Source organism: Mustela nigripes, chromosome 14 (assembly GCF_022355385.1).
Source record: "Mustela nigripes isolate SB6536 chromosome 14, MUSNIG.SB6536, whole genome shotgun sequence".
Lineage (NCBI taxonomy): Eukaryota > Metazoa > Chordata > Mammalia > Carnivora > Mustelidae > Mustela > Mustela nigripes.
Genome location: NC_081570.1, coordinates 80,819,439 through 80,833,776, shown reverse-complemented (window position 1 = coordinate 80,833,776; position 14,338 = coordinate 80,819,439). Strand labels below are relative to the sequence as shown.

Sequence of the window (14,338 nt, the reverse complement as noted above, 5' to 3'; positions counted from 1 at the left end):
GGCTTTCAACATGCCTTCCTCACTAAGCTTAATCACTTGCAGCTTTTGATTTAAAGGGAGAAATGTATGACTCTTCCTTTCACTTGACTACTTAGAGGCTCTGGTAGGGTTATTAAGCAGCATAATTTCACAATCATAGTGGCTCAGGAAACAGGGAAGCCCGAGGAAAGGGAGAGAGATGAAGGCAATGGCCAATGGTAGAGCAGTTGGGATAGGCAAATTTATCAATTAAGTTTGTGATTTTTTTATGGGTAAGATGCGTGGCTCCTCAAACAATGATAGTAGTAACATCATGATCAGTGATCACAGATCACCATAACAAATATAATAAAAATGAAAAAGTTTAAAACACTGTAAGAATTACCAAATGTGACACAGAGACCTGAACTGAGCAAGTACTGTTGGAAAACCAGCAATGATAACCTTGCTCCACACAGGGCTGCCGCAGACCTTCAGTTTGTTGAAGACAAAAACAAAAACCACAGTATCTGTGAAACACAATAAAGCAAAGTGCAATAAAACAAGATATGCCTGTGCTACCAAAATAATCTGGGCATAAATTATCTATGGAAAACTGCTGACTATTTTCAGTTCAACAAGATAGAAGTGTTTTTTTTAAGATTTTATTTATTTGGGACAGGGAGCGAGCATGAGTAGTGGGGAGGGACAGGCAGGAGAGAGAGAAACAGGCTCTCCGCTGAGCAGGGAGCCCAATGTGGGGCTGTATCCCAGGTCCCTGGAAGCATGACCTGAGCCAAAGGCAGATGCTTAACAACTGAGCCACCCAGGTGCCCCAAGATAGAAATTTTATACATAACTACATGGAAAAAAAAATTAAGGATCATGAGGAAAATATCACTTATCTAGTTAAGAAGGGGCCTTGACGAAAGTCAGCAATTACATAATTGCTCTGATCAAGCCAGTTCTTCCTGTTTAGAATGAATACTCCCTTCTCTTATAAAAATGTTTACCATTTTCCTATTTAATCTACTGAAAAGCTTTTCTAATCCATCCTAGTCCAAAGGCATGTTACAGTTTGCCATTAATTTCTCCTTTAAAGCTATAAAATATTAGTAACAATTGCCAAAATTTCACTTTCAGTTAAACTCCCTGCGTCCTATCTGCCCTGGAGCCGACCTGGCGTTGAGCCACTTCCAGCTAACACCAGATCTGGTTGACAGGTGCAGGACAGTGCCAGACCAAGATGGTAAACGGGAGTCCCCCAGGCTGGGTTTGAGTCTTGTCTGTGTGATCTTATTTGATTTCTGTGTGCCTTAGTTTTCTTGTCCAAAACATGAGGATAACAGCACCCACCTCAGAGGCGATTATAGGGTTCAAGTGAGGTAATTAATGCAAAATGGGCCACACAGGCTCTGTGCCTGGCAATAGTAGGTGCCTGTAAAGGTCAAGGTCTTGCCCTTCTTTGTCAGGTAACAGGGAGAGGATTGAAATAAATGACTCCCAGAGTCTGCATCTAGCAGTAGCAATCTGTGCTTTTGGGAGAGCTACTGAGTATAGGGCGTAGGGAAAGCAAAAGGAAAAAATACTGAATTAGTACAATTCAAAGATCTCTGTGAAATAATTTCAGACAGTTGAAAATACAATGAAAACAAAGAAAAAAAAAAAAAAAAACAAAAAACAAGAAGGCAGGAAACGTCACCTTAACCATTTGGTCCTGAGAACAGGAAAACTAAAAGATTCAGTTTCCTCAACTGCTTTCAGGAACGGTTAGGAAAACAATGTTTGGTTTAGCCTGACAATGATCTTTAATAATGATACAAAGCAGGTGTGGCTTAACCAGACCACAGGACCAAGGAAGCCTGAAGGGTGGGGCTCAATCCCAGGACCCTGGGATCATGACCCTCACTGAAGGCAGGTGCTTAACCAACTGAGCCACCCAGGTGTCCCTGTATTTACTTTTTTTATGATGGGAGATCAGGACAAGGCAATGAAATGCCAACCCAGTGTGTGCCATACAACCGCTGAGTGCTTTTTGCCTATTCTGCACTTACGGTGGGAGGGTTGGCTGTCATCATGTGCAGAGTGCCAAAAGGGTGTGGAGCCTTGTGTGCAGGACCATACTAACATGCACTGAAACTACAGCTAAGTGTCCCTGAGTTGTGGAGAGGACACTGGAGCCTGATACCAGCGTGTCTCTGCCACCTGTTTAGCTAGCATCCCTGTTGCTAAATCCAAACCCACAAATCAGGAAGGTCACCAGAAGGTTGGGAATTCTAGTTTCCCATGCAAGGGGAAAATAGCCAACTCCTGTTTTGAAATGAACAAGAGTAGGCTTATTCATCATGTTATCAGGCTTGTTGACTGTGTTGTGGCCATCAGCTTTCACGGTCATTTCAACACAGGCTGGGAAGTACACTACTGGGGCTCCGCAGACCCAGAGCAGGGACATTCAAGAATCCTTCAGTCATCTACCGTCTGTGCAAATCCAGAAAATACCACTGCTGATCATCAGGCTCCTTCCTTCATTTTTTTACATAAGCGTCACTTGGAGTGGAGCAGGCAGGGCAAAAAATATGACTGGAAGTTAAAGAGACCAAAATGGATGGTTGGGTCTACTCTTACAAGGGACCCTCTGAAGGGTAGGATAAATCATGCCAAGTCAGTGCTATGCCTGTGACAAAGAAAAGCCGTATGAACACTCTTAAGAGTTTGAAAAATGCCACAATTACACTACTTGACCTTTGGATAGATTATAATAATAGCTGCCATTTACTGGATTTTCACCATGGGCCACTATGTTAGATGCTTTACATGTATTATCTCATTTAATCTTACAGTAACACTATTACATAGATGCTATTTTCCTTGTGTTCTGTTTGTTTCTCATTGATTACTCTTCCCCACCGCTAACATTCTCTGCCTCACCACTACAAACCCCCAAGAAAGAGAATACTTTAGAGCTTATTGTTCGCCTCCCCACAAGGACATCAGACTAGGGTCATCTGGCCCTCCGTATCTTTGTCTCCAGTAGGTGCCACTAGAAGTCAAACCCCTGAAGCAGAGTTTAACAACTCTGTTAAAATATAATTTGTCTCAAGCACCCACCCCTCTAACCCACCAATACTTTTCATTGGCCCTCGGTGACTTACAGTCAGTCCACAAAACCTGTCTCCTCTTTCCTGCCTCTTCCTCTAACAATGTCTGATTCACTCGGAAGACCATACCACTTCATCAGATATTTGCTCTCAAATCCCCTCCTCCCACATCTACCTTGACCTCCATACCTACTGTCTCCTTATCCTGCTTTATGTTATATGTTCATACATGCACCTGTTACTTTCTGTCTGCCCACTGGAATGTATGCTTTCAGGCTTCTGTTCACTAGTACATCTCTAATACCCACAATGGTGCCTGGCATATTATCTTTGCTCAATAAGTATTTCTTGAATGAAGTGATCCATAAGTGAGGAAAATGAGCCATGGAATGGATGAGCATTTTGTTCCTGGTAACATTGCTGTGGGACAGCCAGCCCAGGTCTGTGTGATTGTAAACCCCTGGCCCATGTTGTCCAGCTTCTTGATGGATCATGTGAATGCAGTATGAGTGAGAATGTTCTGGCTGAACTGGAGTAGTCAGTGTTGAAGTGTCAGTGTAGGGAACTTAATCAGTTGGGAAAGATCCCACAGGACCAAAGTTTACTGCTCTTTTTTCTATTGTGATTTAGAAGAAAAGGGTGTATTTGGTCACTCAGGTGACCAAAATGTATTCTTCTGTATATTTGGTCTTCAGCCACAGTTCCTGACTCAAAGCTCCTCTATAACCCTTGGAATTATCTAAATGATGGGAGCGATAAAGGTTTTGGGGTTGTTTTGTTTTGTTTTGCTATTTTTGTTTTGTTTTAGAAATCCCCTAAGTTGCAGGCTAGTTACCAGTGTAGCGAGACATGTGATAAGAGGGTTTGAATATTCAGTCCCAACTTCCAGGGAGGGGAGGGGACCTGGAGGTTCCATCCATTGCCAGTGGCCAATGATTTGCTCAATCATGGCTATGTAACAAAACCTCCATAAAAACCCAAGAAGATGGAGCTCAGAGAGCTTCTAGGCTAGAGAACACATGGAGATTTGAGGAGAATGGCAAGTTCTGACAGGGCCTGGAAGCCCGGCATGCCCTTTCCCTATACCTTCCTTGTATATCTCCTCATCTGGCTGTTGATTCATATCCTTTAACATCCTTTGTAATAAATCCATAATCTGTTGAGTAAATGGATTTTTCTGGGTTCCATGAGCCATTCTAGGTAATTAATTGAACCCAAGGAGGAGATCATGGGAACCTCTGATTTAAAGCCATTGAGTCAGAAGTACTGGTAACAACTTGGACCTGCAGGTGGTATCCTGAGTTCAGGCAGGTGGTTGGAGCCTCCAGTTTGTAGCCTGTTAGCCAGTCAGAAGCACCAGTAACATCCTGGGCTTGGGACTGCTGTCTGAAGTGGAGGGCGGTTTTGTGGGACTGAGCCTTTTACCCAAGGAATCTGATTCTGTCTGTGAGTAGTGTCAGAATGGAGTTAAATAGTAGGGCATCCAGATGGTGTCTGGATCATTGTCGATGTGGGGAAGCGTACACACGTGCGAACACACACAAACACACACATACACATTGGAACTGGGTCCAGGAACCTAATTTACATTAGGAACAGTTGTTTTGAGTTGTAACCAAGGAAGATGCAAGTAACTGATCTTTTGAGGAACCAGCAATATAGTCAGTGTCCTTACAACATGAGCACATGAGCCTACATAAAGACAGTTTATAATTTACTTACCTTTTTGATATGGTTTAAAAGAAGATGAAAGCTCTCCCTGGTTCTAGAGAAGTAGGGAAGTATACGGGTGGACCGTGGCATATTTGTGCAGCAAAGCAGCAAATGCCTGTGTAGAACATGGAAGGAAAGCAGCGATCAAATTGGAAAAGTAGACCTCAAAAATGCTATATGCATAAAGATGACAACTCTGAAAATTCAGTGTTAGCAATGGAATTGTAAGAGACCTTGAGGTCCATAAATAGCCGGTGATTCTAGTGTTTAGGATTTTATTTGGTTATTTCACATTGTTTTTGATATTTAGATGTTTCTGTTTAACTGTTAATACTCAGATGATTAACTATACATAAAAAAGAAGAAATGCACTGTACCGTATTGTGAGCCAAGGAATACGTCATCCCATCTGCTACACATCCTTTTCCTTCCTGCTGTCCACCTCCTCGGCTCTCGGACCCTCGGCGCTGCCTTTGCTCAGGCTTTACCCCAGCCTTCTGGTGCTTGACAGTAACCTCTTCAGCCACATGTTACAAACCACCTGCTCTCCAACTGGAGTTTCTTCCTCACTCTCTGGATTATTCTCAGATGCTTCTCTCCCCAGTTTTCTGAGCTGTTCTCTCACTCATCTTCCCCTCCTCCTTGTCCGAATGAGGCCATGCACCTATCCTTCCCCTGCTGGAGTGCTTGCCTGCCTGGCCCTTCTTATGGCCTCATCCTCATCCGTGTTTCACTATGTCTGCTTCCTGTGCTCACAGTTTAGCGCTCCTAGCCCTGCCTGAGCAAATGCTAGGCCTGTTCTGACATGATCCACTCCTCCTCTAACTCTGCATTTGCTACTCTCAAAGCCTTTGTTCTTTCCCTACTGGTCTGGGTTCTTGGTAACAAACCGTAAAAATCCACTCTGGCTGACAGAAACAGAAAGAGAATTTAGTGAAAGGCTCTGAAGAGCTACAGTTTTATGATTTATAAGAAATACACACTTGGTCATCTGAATGACTATATGTATTTATTGTAATGTATTTGGTCTTAGTCCAAGGTTCCTGGCTCAAGGCTCCTAAAACCCTTGGAATTTCCTGTGATAGGGCAATGAAGGAGTCTTTTGTTATATTAATGAAGGTGATTTTTGGGTCCTGGTTGCCAGGAGGACCAACCCGGTGATTAGAGGGCTGGAATTTTCAAGTTTCCCCCACCCTCCCATCTCGGAGGAGGGAAGAGGGCACTGGAGGTTAAATCAGCCAGTGGCCGATGACTTAGTCATGACCATGTAATGAGGTCTTCATCAAAGCCCAAAGATCTGGGTTCCGAGAACTTCTGAACATTTGGGAGATTGTGGAGAGTGGCATGCCATACTAAACTCTATGAATCTCTTCATCTGGCTGTTTATTCATATCTTTATCATATCCTTTAATAAAAATGGTGAGTATAATTGTTTCCCTGGTGCTGCAAGCGGCTCTAGCAAATTAAAAGAACATAGGGAGGAGGTTGTTCTAACTTCCAGTCTGTAGCCTGTCCGTCAGAAGCACAGGTAACAGCCTGGGGCTTTTTACTGGTGTCTGAAGTAAGGGGTGAGAGCCAGTCTTGCAGGACTGAACCTTTAACCTGTGGAATCTGGTACTGTCTCTGGATAGATCATGTCAAGACTGAGTTGAATTCTCAGTTAGATCGCTGGTATCCGTAAACTGCTTGGTGTTGTGTATAGGGAAACCACCCCCCCACACACACATACAAACACTTTGGAATTGGGTTCGGAACCTTAAAAGAAGAGCTCTCAGGATTACTGAGAAAGCTAATACAGTAGGATTAGAAAACATGGAAGGACCAGGTGGGAACTGAGCAGCTAGGACCATGGCCAAAGTTCCATGGCCATAGGGCTGGTTTGGGAGGACAGTGCTGCCGCCACTGATGGACAGTGAACACGGCAACTGCCATGACTGGAATTGGATAGGAGACTCTTGCAATGGCACCTTTGCCACAAGAAAAGTGTCTCCTCCAGAGCTGCTTTTCCATACCACTAGCTCCTGGTCCGATCTAGGCAGAAACATCTGGCCAGGTTACTGGCCTGTCCACGAGCTACAAAGCAGGCCCAGAAAGGATTCTCACTTGTGCTCTGAGAGGTGGGCTCAGCTTGCTGCCACAGTTCAGTGAGAAATTGCTCAAACAAATTTAGGCAGGCGCAGAACCAAAACACCACATGGCCCATTCCCAATTCATGACAGTTGTTTTATTAAACTTTGTACAACTTCCTTAAGTCCTTGAAGCTGTTTCTTCTGACCTCTCCCTCAGCAAGAACTCTGGAACATAGTGCAATCCAAAATTAAAACCTTAAGAATCATAGATTTATATACAAAGATGTTTAAGCAACATGATTTAGAACAGGGGGAAAAAAACCATACTAGTCTAAATTTCTACCAATAAGGGAAAAGTTCATTGAATTTTGAGATATCCATAGGATTAAGTATATACAGTCATTAAAAATCATGGATTTTTTAAAAAAAAAACTTTGTATAGCACACAAAACTATAGCTTAAGAGAACTTTACAATGTTTATATACAAGCTCTCACAATTATGTGTGTGCACATACAATCCTATTTTATAGTAAAATATATAAATGTTTATATAAAGACATTCTTTGAAAGAGAATGTTAACAGATTGATGCGATTGGAAGGATTACTCTTTTTCTTTATGCTTTTTGTAGTTTTCACATTGAGCTGAAAATTATTCAAGTATTTAAAAGAAAATTGGCTAGGGGCACACTTCTGGTGCCATCATTTTTATCCCTTGTCATGTCCTCAAAAAGTAGTTTTTCCCAACCCAAACTCAAACTAAACACCCCATATTCTAACTCTTTGATCCTGGTGTTGAAAGAACTCAACTCTTTTCTGTACAGTAAGTTCCTCCCTCCCCACCAGTGTGTTCCCGGGGCTCTTCATGTTCACAGTGAGTCGTCAGCTCTTGTCTGCTACCTCACCCAGCTCCTATTGGAGCTTCCCTCCTCCTGGGCTCACTCTTCCCCTGCCCTGTATTTTAGCCCAAAGATTTGCTGAAATAGCCTTATCAGAGGTTTCCATTACTCTTCTCTTGGCCACACCTAAGGATCTCTATCTTTGTAGCTTTGATGACTACAAGAAACATCGATTCCTTATCTTTGGCACACTGTTTGGGCAGGCTAAGTCAGATGACCTTGTGGTTTTCTTATCTTTCTAAAATAAGAAGGTACATTCTTAAGCCCCTCCTCTGACTTTGTTTCCCATTAAGCCTTACATCCAAGCTGTTTTTCTCCCTGTGTCTCTGGAATTGTTCCTACACCTCGGTGTTTGCTCCCTTCACATCTCCCCATTCACCTGTCTAGAAAGTAGAGCCAATATCCTATAAACAGAAGCATTGCTTTTGAAACCTGTGGCCTTCATGGAGACATCCCGTCTGAGCCTACTCAGCTGTGACAGTGGGCTCCAGTTCTCCAGCTTTATCCATGACCCTCGGAGCTCCACAGAGCCTTCCTTGCAGCTCTGTTCCTGCGGTTCATGAGCTCTCTCCAACCTCTGCCTCCACCAGCAAGAGGCTGTTTCAAAGTCTGGCATTCAGACCAGCGGTACCTCAAGAGTTAGATTCTGCCTCTCTGTCCATTCCCTGCAATTAGAGTCAGCAGAATCAGACTCTCCATCTGGCTTTCAGCCTCACCTTCACATGCTCCCTGTTGACTCACTCTCAACTTCATGGTCTCTTATCTTCAAATCAGTCCAGGACCCCAAAGGCCCTGGCCCATTTTCTATGTATGGGAGCTGAGTTCAGACTACCCAGGTTAACTGCATCTCTTCATACACGCTGATTTTGTGTTTCAGCCAATGGGACTTGACCTGTGATGACCCAAATCTACAGAACAACGATCCTCTTGTAACTATTGATCCTTGATCCGGCTCATCCACCCTCGTGATTCATATTTATATTAGCCCTGACCTCCTTCTGTTCTCCAAACCTATAAGTTGTATTAGTCTTAGTACAGCTCTTGGATTTTCTACTGTCAGAGAAGTTTATTTATTGATGTGTTATTTCATCTTGCAGGCACGTATTGAACACCTACCATTCGGCACTGCAAATAGTCAGAGGCTCGTCAGGGAGTTAGACAAAATAAAGAGCTATGTCAGTTAGTACACTTTTTATTACTACCGACAGAAGTCCTGATTCATACTGCTAAAGCAAAAACGGAATGTATTCCCTCACATACCTGGCAAGTCTAGGGATGGATCTGGTTTCCTTCAGGCACAGCTGGATTCATGGATCATAAATGCCACCTTTGGGACCTGGCCTGTCTTCATGTCTCAGCTCCACTCTGTTCTACTTTGTGATGGCTTCATTCTCATGGCAGCAAGACAAATGTTAACGGTGCCCGGCCTACCCCCTTCTAGGTCCCAGGATAGCAGAAAAAGCACTGCTCTCTCAGAAACCCCAACAAATGTCCCACTATATCTTGTGATTTCTAACTGGGTGAGGTGCTCTTCCCTGAACAAATAAATGACTTTTGTCAGAGAAATTTGATGCCATGTCTGTTTAGACTGGAGTCATAGGTCCTCTCCTTAGAGTTGAGTATGGAGTCTACCCCAGCACTTAGGTTGAGAGATACAGTGGTTCCCCTGGAGAAAAGGCAAATGGATGTGGGATGCTTGGGATTTTTTTGTTTTGTTTTAGGGCTTTTTTTTAGGGGAGATGGTTTTTTAAAAACTGTCAGTTAACAGTCATCATGTTTATAATAAGTGCATATGACAGAGTTCAATATAGCAAATAAAGCATTTGACTCCACGTACAATAGACAAAGAAGGATTTCCTCCTCCTTTATACCCCACTCTTTCCTTTGAGAAAAATTCAGTGAGTGCCTTTTTTGTTCCAGGTACAGAATATAAATAGTCCAAGACATCGACCCTGCCAATAAGGAGCTTACAAGGTAGTGAGGAGAAGAGAGAATAAAAGCAAGGCCCTCCACATTGATCAATAATGTCCATTTAAGAAATAAAAATATAAAGATTATTTCTGTGTTTATTATAAAATTTAAAAGACATCGTCAATCATTATATTGTGTAACATTGTTTAACATCTTTTTTTACTTCTGTTTTGTTCAGTGCTTGGAATAAGACTTTCTGATCTCCTTCATTAAATAGCGGAAACTCCATAATCCACAATTTTTAAATACGTTTGCCTAGGCTTCTATAAAACTCGGAATTAAAACCTGTGGCTAATGAGAATAGCTTTCCTTATCCTAAATTTTCCTTGAGATTAATTTTCCTTTTTTAAAAATACAATTTATGGTTTTATCATACCTAGGACTTAATATAGTAAGGTGCTTCAAAATAAAGATATGACAGAGATAAACAAATGAATACCTTTAACTTTGACTTTTATCTTCAGTTTCTGCTTCTGATCTATAGCAGGTTGCTATACATCTCCCACCAATGCCCCATCATTTCCCTGCCTGTATACAGACATTTCTATCAGGGTGTTCACAGTTTGTGTATACAGAGAGTGAGATGAACACATGTGGATATGTACATTTTTTAACAGCAACAAACATGAAAATATTTCTGTGACATTGAAGACCCAACAAGTAATCTTTATGTTATTTTTTAGCTGTAGGTTTTCTTTTATTCTGTACAATGGAGAAAAAGATTGAGAAAGCAACAAATAATCCTGGGTTTACGGAACACATTAATGCAGTGATTCCCCACTGCAGACATTTGGCAATGCCTGCAGACATTCTTAATTGTCTTGACTACTGGAATCTTGTGGGTAGAGGCCAGGGATGCTATTAGACATCCTACAATGTGCAGGACAGGCCACCACAATGAAAAATTATCCTGTCCAAAATGTCAATAATGCCACTATTGAGAAACCTTACATTAATAGGATTTTTGGAATTCTAAACCCTGAAAGGATTCAGAACAATCTTGTAATTTAGGCCTAAGACAACACTAGAGGCAAATTAACATCGTTGAATTAAAAAAAGAATCATGGAGCTGACAGGGAAGGTCATTCAGTCCAGTCTCGCCTGGTGTATGGTAACTGAGTCACAAGAGAAAAAGTGACTGAAGCACTAGAACTCCTCCACTCCTGGGGCACCTGGCTGGCTCAGTCGGTTAAGCATCTGATTCATGATTTCTGCTCAGGTCCTGATCACAGGGTCGTGAGATGGAGCCCCGCATCAGGTTCCATGCTCAGCAGGGCATCTGCTCTGGATTCTCTGCTCTCTCCCTCTACCTCTCCCCATTGTGCTCTCTGTCTCCCCTCTCTCTCAAATAAATAAATATTTTTAAAAATAATAATTAAAAAAAAAAAAAGAACTCCTCCACTCCTAAACGTGTAATAAGCCAACTTGCCCAATCTCTCTGTACTTCAGTTTCCTTTTCTACAAAAGGGACAATAAAACTTGCCTCAAATGATTGCTGTGAGGAGTAATTGAAATTATGCCTGTGAAATGTTTAGGACCGTTCCTGGCCACCATGAGTTGTTGATAAAGAGTGGTGGTGAGAGCCGAGGTGGTGACTCTCTTTACTGTTGTTGCCCAAGCTGACTGAACCCTGTTCCTGACTCTCAGTTCCATTTTCTTTCTAGTTCTCTGCCTTGAGGGTCTGTGAAGAAAGGTTCTAGGGGCAACTCAGTAGGGATTAAAGAAGACTAGTCTGAAAAGCAGCTTAATGGCTGGTGATTCAAGGAAAACTGAACAAAAATTCTTCATAAAAACAGGAAGTTAAATTGTAGGTAGACACTTTAAGGATGGCACAAAGAAGATTGGTTCTCACCTAAAGCAGACTACCTTCTCTCTTCCCAAAGTCTGTGAATGGTGTGCCAGGTGGTCATGCCTTCAGGAAGGGTGGAGCCTAGGTAATATAACTTGTATCAAACCCTTAAGAGCCCTGGAGGTGTCTTACAACCCTGGCAGTTTGTCTATCTGGGAGAATCTGAAATGCCAAGATGGTGGGGCAGTGTGTCTGGAGACCCTTTCAACTCTAAGATTTCTTGATATCTGATAAGTTTTGCGGACTTCGTTCTGGGAACACCATGTGATGTGGTAGATAATGTCCAACAGGCATACATAGACAACCACAACTCTCCTGTTTTATCATTTGTGGTATAAAAAAATGCTTTATTGGGGCACCTCAGTATCTCAGTTGCTTAGGCATCTGACTCTTGATCTCAGCGCAGGTCTTCATCTCAGGGTCATGAGTTCAAGCCCTGGGTCAGGTTCCACGCTAGGTATGGAGCCTACTTTAAAAAAAATGCTTTGGTAGGTTTTACTAATTCAGTCTGTCTGTATGAGCATATGATTAAGATGTTTGTGCAAATATTTTTTTCTCTGAAAGTAATAATAAATTACCTTACCAACAATTCCGTGAAATAGGTTTCCTCTCATTTTCTTAAAAGACTTCTAAAATTCTTTTCAGTTGCTCTAGGAGTCGAATTTTTATTTCTTTTGTTGTTTTTGCCAGCTAAATTGTTTTTAACCAGCGGCTTTCTACAAAAATTAGCAGAATTCAAAAGCATTAAACTCTGGACCACAAGCACAGATTAAATTTTCTGGAGGAAAATATCTCATTCATTTCGTAACCTTCTCTCAAATATCCCATTTGTTGAATTGAACTCCTAAAAGATTCTCTATCCCACAAAGATACTCCACATAGTCATTTAAAGACATTTTTTCTCCTATATCTTACATGTCAGTGCTCCAGCTGTTAGAAGGATGATTTTAAAAAATCAGTAAGAACAAGTTGATACATGAGAAAACAATGACTCACAGCTGACTTTATCTGTCTTCTGTGTTTTTGTGTGACATTCAAGATCCACAAAACATCTGGAGAAGAGCAGTACACACAGGTCCAATGAACGCTGGCTGAGCACTGGGTCTGGCTGTGCTAGACACCTCTGGTAGCACGGGGCACACCACTCAGGCCCAGAGAAGTTAAGCTATTTGCCCCAAGCCACACAGTTGGTAAGCAGGAGAGCCAGCAACACAGCCCTGCCTGGCTCCTGAGTGCATGTGTTTCCTTCATACTAGATCTTGACACAGAATAATTCAAGGGTTAGAATAATAAAAAAATCTCCTCTAAGATGTGACTGTTTTTCATTTTAAATGCCTCATTCAGATTGGTGTTATGTTAATTTGACCTTCAATTTTTTTTTTTTTTTAAGGTGTTGTGTAATGGACCAGGAACATGTGTTCCTATCTGCATATCTGCCCTTCTCCTTGGGATACTAGGAATAAAGAAAGTGATCATTGTCTATGTTGAAAGCATCTGCCGAGTAGAACACTTATCCCTGTCCGGAAAGATTCTGTTTCACCTCTCCGATTACTTCATTGTTCAGTGGCCGGCTCTTAAGGAAAAGTATCCCAAGTCTGTGTACCTCGGGCGAATTGTTTGACAAATGACAGCTTACTTCTCTAGAATTTTGCAGCCAACCATATTTATTATAACTGGAGTAGAAAAAACTACATGTTTATTGTGAAGGCTTCTGCGGGTCCTGAGAATTATTGGTAGTGAAGAGTAAAAAAGGTGTAAATAATCCAGTTGGGAGACTGACGGTGCTCTTATAATTACAAACATTAAGGGGCACCTGGGTGGCTCAGTTGGTTAAGCATTAGATTCAGGTCATGATCTCAGGGTCGTGAGATCGAGCCCCATGTCAGGTTCCCCACTCAGCATGGAGTCAGCTTGAGATTCTCTTTCTGCCCCTCCCCCCACACGTGTGTGTTCTCTTTCTCTCTCAAATAAATAAAATCTTTTTAAAAAATTAAAAATAAAACAAACATTAACCATTAAGTATTTATGCCTCTGTGCACCAAATTTCTTTTTTTATCACTACCTGCAAGTTATCTTCTGACTTGTTTTAGTAATATTTTTCCTACAGCTAAATACAGTATTAGTATGATTAGCAACATTTCCTGTTCTGCAGCTTTTTTTTTTTTTTTTACAATATTCTGCATTGTAAAAAGAAAAGAAAGATATTTCTTAGTTTTTGTTCAGATACAGGAGGCTCTGTTTCCTGTATGGAAGTAGTGAAGTCCCCAGTGAATCCTTTGAGCATAAAGGAAGCAGTCATATTACATGGGCTTCATGACAAGTTGCACTCCACAGGCTTCCAGAGCCATGAGCATAAACCAGGATCTTTTTTTGTCTTCAGTTTTGCTTTGTGAGTCGTTGCTCTCAATCCAGAAGATTGTTTGAAATCTCTTGTTGAATCGTTAAAATAAATTAAAAGGTGACAACTGTCATAGTACTAAAAACGTGATTCTGTGGCTCAGGAATCCAAACACTCAAAACTTTTTTTTTTTTTTTTTTAATGCTTTAGTAAATTCACAATGGTGAGGCTATCGTCATCCCTGGCATTTTGAGATGTTTAGGCTCAGTAGAATATATTGGTACTAAACATTTATTTGAGGGTGTGCTATATGCCAGGAATTCTTCTAATCACTTTTCAAATATTAACTTGCAGAATCCTAATAACAACTCAGTTACAGTTATTATCCCCCTGTTACAGATGATTTGTCTAAGATCACATGACCAGTAAATGGCAAAACCAAGA

At 41.6% G+C, this 14,338-nt stretch overlaps 1 protein-coding gene across 1 annotated transcript in view; it reads left to right on the top strand.

Annotated features, from left to right (window-relative positions):
• ALG14 (ALG14 UDP-N-acetylglucosaminyltransferase subunit) overlaps nt 1-14,025 on the top strand; it is an 88,619-nt gene extending 74,594 nt beyond the window's left edge. Inside the window, exon 4 of the mRNA XM_059375467.1 lies at nt 12,947-14,025. Within this exon, the coding sequence (XP_059231450.1) occupies nt 12,947-13,177 (231 nt within the window). The 3' untranslated portion in view covers nt 13,178-14,025. The remainder of the gene's footprint in view (nt 1-12,946) is intronic.
• Nucleotides 14,026-14,338: the final 313 nt, after the last annotated feature.